The sequence below is a fragment of the Halichoerus grypus genome, chromosome 2, assembly GCF_964656455.1.
Source record: "Halichoerus grypus chromosome 2, mHalGry1.hap1.1, whole genome shotgun sequence".
Lineage (NCBI taxonomy): Eukaryota > Metazoa > Chordata > Mammalia > Carnivora > Phocidae > Halichoerus > Halichoerus grypus.
Genome location: NC_135713.1, coordinates 186,068,725 through 186,075,073, shown reverse-complemented (window position 1 = coordinate 186,075,073; position 6,349 = coordinate 186,068,725). Strand labels below are relative to the sequence as shown.

Below are 6,349 nucleotides of genomic sequence, written 5' to 3'. Positions count from 1 at the left end.
CAAACCCTGGCTATTCACAGTGGACAGGGCTAGAGTAGGGGGGAAGGCAGCTCCTCCATGGGACATTTTATGGATTGGGTAATCAGACGGACCCTAGAAAGTTCTATGTGGTGGGAGGGATAGGGGAAGAGGCCTTGGGCATGCTTGAACCAGCCTGCCTTCCCTCCCTCCAGCTCCTGGTGTCCCTCACTCATCCTCAGAGTTCCCCCTGGCCTGGGTGAGGCCACCCAACAAAGGTCCCCTTGTACGGGTCTGTTTGTTTTGGTAATAAATTTCCTGAGCAACACTCCCTGGGGTGGGGTGGTCCGACAGCCTGCAAGGAACTGACCTGGAAGCTGCAGGACCACATTGCTTAGTGGCCACCTTGGTTTCTCCCTGTTCCCTCCAAGAGCTCCAGAGATGTGTCCAATTTTTTTCTAGCTCCCAGCTCCTGGGGCTTGAGAAAGATCTGGATCTAACAGCACAGAGAGCACACTCTTTCCTCTTCCTTAACCAGAAGCTGTGGGCTATGGTGGAGTTCCTTAATAGAGGAAGGGGGAGGAAACCAATATTAACTGAGCACCTACTATAGGATTGCTTATGGGGCACTTAATACTGACCATTCCCACGAAATACATATTATTACAGAAGAGGAACTGGAAGTTCAGAGAACGTTTTTTAAAAAAAGTATTCCCCAGGGCGCCTGGGTGGCTCAGTTGGTTAGGCGACTGCCTTCGGCTCAGGTCATGATCCCGGAGTTCGGGATCGAGTCCCGCATCGGGCTCCCTGCTCAGCAGGGAGCATGCTTCTCCCTCTGACCCCTTCCCTCTCATGCTCTCTCTCTCTCAAAAAAAAAAAAAGTATTCCCCAAATCACCCAGCTACTAAGCGGTGGAACAAGAATTTGAGTCCTGATCCTAAACCAAACCCCCGCAACTGTGGGGTCAGTCACCAAAGGTCTCCTCCACTCTCTAGAGCCCCTGATGGTCTCTCTGTTGACCACTGAGCTGAAACTAGCTTCTTCCTTTGCTGTATTTTTATACTGACAACCCCCTTTCTTTTTTAATAAAAAAGATCGTATTTTTAATAATCTATAGACCCAATGTGGGGCTTGAACTTACAACCCCCGGATCAAGAGTCACGTGCTCTACCAACTGAGCCAGCCAGGCACCCCCTGGGGGTCCTTCCTGACGCTTGAAAGGAACCCTGAGCACTTCACTTAGAGGCAGGGAATAAAGGCATGAGAAACAGTCCTCAGGAAATGTAAGACAAAAGCATAAATAGGTTCTCTGCTTTTGCAGCATTGTTTATTACAAAGAGAGAAACCTACAATTATTATTTTTTTAAACAAAATTCAAAGCTCCAGGACTCATCTCTGGGGCTTGTCCTTCTTAAATACCAGTAGGAGGGGAGAAGAGAGCTGACTGCTTTTAGGTCCTACCACAGCTTCCCTACCTGCTCCCCGAATTTGGACCCATGAGCCAGTGCAGTGTCCCTTTGAGGAGGTGTGCAGGAACCCATGGGGTCCCTCACCTGGATTTCTGCAGCAGCACCCCTCCCCCCCAGAGTGCCAGTGACCTCCTCTCCCTACACACCTGGGGGCAAAGTTCCAGGAAGTTTCCCTCTTGTGGTAGGAGGTGAGCTCAAGTTCAGGGTCTCCGCCTCCTCCAGCTCCAGGAAACCACCCCATCATGTGGCTTCAGGAAAAGTCACGTTCAGAATTGGTCCAGGGAACAGTTGTGGGAGCAGCAATCGAAAGTCACCCTTGACCCCGTCAAGGTCAACTCACCCTTGACCCAGGAGGAGGCGAAGTCTGTCCGCCCCCTCTCTCTGTCCCTCGCCATGCCCACCTCCCTGCCGGCGCCACGACTTTGAGGAGGGCTGTCCTTCCTGGGTGGGACTTTTCATCCTTGGACTGGAGTGCCTTTGTACGTGCTGGGGGACGTGGGGGGACCCTGGGAGAACCCAGACCTTCCAGAAAGCTGGGGCACATAAATACAAACCTAAAACCAGCCATTTCCTGCCAGCAGGCATCAACTGCCCCCACAGCGTCAGCTATGGCCAAGGAGGCCGGCGTGGCAAGCTCCTGTCTCAGATCCGGCTGACGGCAGGAGTAGGGAGGTGTCAGCGTCCTCCTTGGCCCCCCTCACTGTCCTTTGCCCTCCCTGTCGTCAAAGAGGTTGGGGTTCTCTGCCAACGTGGCCCGGACTTTCTTCTTCTCCTTGAAGCGGCCCGAATTGGAGACTTTGACGTGCTTGCCTTTTGTGTTCTTGTCCACAATCTTCTCCAGGCGGGTGTTAAAGTTGCCGTTGGGGCCCCCGCCCTCGGGCCTCGGGGCCTCGGCGCTGCCCTCCGTTTGAGCATAGGTGTCGGGGATCTCATACAGCACCTTGGGAGCTGATTTCTTTTTCCGGAGGAAGGTCAGCTTCCACCAGCCGGCCTCGGTCATGGTGGTCCCTGGAGCCGAGGGGGGTGCTTCCTGCAGGAGCAGGGTGGGACAGTGAAAGGGGTCAGTGGGGAGAAGGGGGGTGCCCTGGAGCAGCCCTCTCTAAACTCCTAATCATAGGCTATTTTAAGAGTCCAGGCCTGAGGGGCGCCTGGGTGGCTCGGTCGTTAAGCGTCTGCCTTCGGCTCAGGTCATGATCCCAGGGTCCTGGGATAGAGCCCCGCATCGGGCTCCCTGCTCCGCGGGAAGCCTGCTTCTCCCTCTCCCTCACTCCCCCTGCTGTGTTCCCTCTTTCGTGTTCCCTCTCTTGCGTTCTCTCTCTCTGTCAAATAAGTAAAATAAAATCTTAAAAAAAAAAAAAAAGAGTCCAGGCCCGAAAGGATTGAAGGTGGGGACCAAATGAACCCGGGGTTCAGATAAGCGCTACAATAGGAGAAGAGGGGGGCTTGGGGAATGAGTGGCATCGGATGGACAGAAACACCCTGTGCATTTTGCCTGGAATTCATTACAAAATAAAGAGGATTTATGATTTGGAGAGTAATTTGGACTTCCCAGTGGGGGCCAGCCAGAGGGAAGGAGCTGTTGTGGTTTTTTTTTAAGTGGGAGGAGGCTCAGGGCAGGCAGGGGAAGTCCTGGGGACTGTACCAGCCTCGTGACCTCTAGCAAGGGACTTCTCTGGACCTCAGTGTCCCTTCCCGTGCTAACATTTAGCTCTAACGTTAATCCCAGCCCTCGGAGGGAGGCACGCTCTGCACAGTAATATGTGATAACGGTGATAATTACTGAGGGATGGCTACTTTCCCCTCTAGCTTCCATGAGGACAGGAGTTTGCAGGGGAGCTGAAAATCTGGAGGGAGGTTTGGTGGGGTCACAAGGTCCACATGAGATACGGTTATCACAGGCCAGACTCTCCACAAGGAACCCAACAGAGGTGGGGCTTGGGGGCTGACATCCAGGTTTCTCCACTGACAAGCGATGTGCCCTGCGATGATATGGCCCCATATGGAGGTGGCCTCATCTTTTACTCATTTCCACAGAGGTGCTGTCTGAGCTAGTGGGAGTTCTGGGAGATGAGTCTGCTGGGACATCGTTGGCAGGTGGGGCGTGTAAGATGGAAGAAGGAGACAGCAGACTGGAGGAGTTCCGAGCAGCAGAAGGGCAGGCAGAGGGGTGAGAAATCGAGGCATCTCTGGTCCTGGAGAGGTCCTGGTTCTCAGGACCCTGCATGTGGCTGGGAAGGGTCCTGGGGAGGGGGCAGTAGCCCAGAAAGCTAGATGGTCAGGCAGTCCGAGCACAGACGAATAGATCACCTCCTTTTAAAAACCGATAGTCTTAACTACATTTTCTAAAAAGACCAGAAAGAAATACGACAAATGATGAATAGTGGTTTTCTTTATGGAGAAGGAACAGAGGATCTTTTCTCCCAGTATTTCTAATTTCTAGACATTCCATAATGAGCGTGGATTTTTTTTTTTTTTTTTTTTAGAGGGGGAGCAAATCAAATTTGGGGAAAACGAAAGCAGGATATTGACCTAGGCTTGGAATGGGTTGAGTGCCTGCCTCCGTGGGCCCCTTGCTGCTATTGTCCCCTGTCCCTCCACATACTCAGCCTCATGCCCAGAGCGCATGCCTGATGGATTCCTTCCTACCTCTTGTATGGGAAGTAGATCCCACATTGCTAGCTCTGTCCCTCCAGCTGAGTTCAAGCAGCGGGAGAAGCCCAGGGGAGATCTTGGTGCAGCTCCCACTTAGAAAGCAGAGGAGGGGGTGAGAGTAGCCGGGGAAATACTTTCAGGGCACCCTGGAGAGGTGAGTGCACGAAGGGGACAGCCTGAGAGGTTTGCTTTGGCAGCTTGCCCCACCTGGGCTTAGCACAACCTTGCACAGAACTTGGTGTTCCGTTTCTGGAAGGAGTTGTCGGGAGGGCACTTGCTTGGCCCATAGGTACCACTCGCCTGGTCTGGGGCAAGGCCCACGACCCCACCACCGCCCATCCGGGGTTGGATGGGAGGAACTCAGGGAGTGGAGGATCCGGCTCGTGAGCTGACAGTAACCATCTGACTGCCCACCTCTTTGAGAGACCGTGCTTCTGCCCCTGCGGCTAAAACACACCTCCTTTAGCGGGTGCCACAGATCGGCATCCACAGGGCTTAACTCTCCTTGGCATGAAGGAAGTGACAGATCACCAAGAACTTACCAGGAAACCACAGAGAAACGGGAATAGCCTTTGGACCCAGCCCCGGGGCCCCCACCATGGCACGAAGGCATCTGTTGGCCTTGAACTCTAGTCTAAGATGCCTCCTCTTGCTGTCCCTTCTGTCCGAGAGGACATACAAGCCCCAGTAAGAGCTGTCTGCCCCTTTTCGGCAGGACCGACATATGGAAGTCTGAACAGAACAGATAAATTAGAGGACTATTCTTTGTTTTACAAACTAAACAAACTATAAGATTCTTTTAAGTAGTGAGCCACCCCAAGGTAGTATAAAATCTGATTTGCTTTACATCAAAAAAGTGCTGTGATATCAAAAGCTATCGAAAGTTGGAAAGAGCAATATAGCTACAACTGCATGCCCAGGCTGAATCACAGAAGGCCGGAGGGAGCTGGGGGCAGGAGGTGTACTTGGGATTTCAAGCAGACCCAGCATTTAGTGACATGTGGTGAGCCACGCAGTCGGCCTGCACAGGGCCCTTAGCTGGCCAAGCTGAGGGCTGGGCCCTTGCCCTGGGGCCCTGCAATCTGGGGGAAGATAGAAGTCAGCCCTGAGGGAGCTAGCTACACCTCTGCTCTTTGCACAGCCCACAAAGGGCTGCACGGCACAGCCTGCCACCCCTCCCCTAGGCCAGCCAGCCCTATGGCATGCATGTGGCCAGCCCAACACAGGCCCCACTGCCCCGGCTGAGTTCTGTGAACTGCTCTAACGGCCTTGCCCAGACTGGGCCGGGCCCCTTCTGAGCTGGAACGAGTTAACCATTGACTGTGCTGGAGGTGGGGGGGCGGCGGCAGAGGGGAGTTGAGAAAGCAAGTCAGCTTCTGGGCTTTAAGACAACACCCAGAACCCCCCAGCCCGTATCCCTCCGCAGGGCCCCTGATGGCACTTCTCCATTCTGGATAAGACTGGGGTACCCAGGAGGGGAGCAGGGAGACGTCCCTACCAGATAGCCAGGAACATCCTCCAGGCTGGGGGGTAGGCTCCAGCTTAGCAAGCGTTAATGGAGAACTGCTCGGGACTGAAACTTTCCCAGAAAGAGCTCTGCTGGAGGCCTGGATTGACTCCAAGAGCCGGTGGGATGAGTCTGACTCCTGCCTGCCCACCTAGGGAGAGATGGGAGCTGGCCTGCCTGGGCCCCCCTTCCCAGTTAGGCTTGTCAGCCACGGATGCAGAACCGGGTGCCCTGACCGGGCTCTGTGCCTTGGTTTCCCCACCCGCTCTCCCTCTTCCTGTACCTGTAATCCTGACTGCTTCGGGCTGGAGGCGAGACCTTCCTTAGAGAAGGAGCTGAGCGTAGCAGCTGCTTGGGCGGGAGACTGGGAGAGGCAGGGTGCCGCGCCAGGCAAGGCTCAGGCCAGGAGAGCTGGGTGGGAGCAGCTGCACGGCAGGTGCAAGGGAAGCAGGTGCAGGAGCAGGTACTTGCTCCACTGCGGCTCCGGGGAGTCAAGGTGAACCTGAAACCCAGCCCCTCCCGGCTAAGTAAACAGAAGCAGAGGCCGGATCGGGCTGATGAATATTCATTACTCCAGAAATCCAATCCCAGTGCCCCTGCACCCACCCAGAAGCCAGGGTCCTCCAGGGATCGCCTCCACGAGAAGAGGAAACCCCAAGGGAAGTCTGGAGCAGGAGAAACAAGGGAGCCTCTCTCCTGTTTCCCCATTCTCATGGGCCTGGTTGCACCCCCAGCCGTAGCCAAGGTCACCCTCACCCATTTC

The 6,349-nt window shown here is 54.7% G+C and overlaps 1 protein-coding gene across 1 annotated transcript; it reads right to left on the bottom strand.

Moving 5' to 3' along the window:
* Window positions 1–2,124: 2,124 nt before the first annotated feature.
* Window positions 2,125–6,012, bottom strand: PRR15L (proline rich 15 like). The gene is made up of 2 exons (XM_036077419.2): window positions 5,870–6,012; window positions 2,125–2,457 (listed from the first exon to the last, which is right to left on the bottom strand). Exon 2 carries the CDS (start codon window positions 2,425–2,427, stop codon window positions 2,125–2,127), a length of 303 nt encoding a protein of 100 aa, XP_035933312.1. The 5' UTR covers window positions 2,428–2,457; window positions 5,870–6,012.
* Between the last annotated feature and the right edge of the window lie 337 nt (window positions 6,013–6,349).

Excerpts from the sequence above, each read along its gene's own strand:
- PRR15L (XM_036077419.2), bottom strand. The coding sequence starts at position 2,427 with ATGACCGAGGCCGGCTGGTGGAAGCTGACCTTCCTCCGGAAAAAGAAA.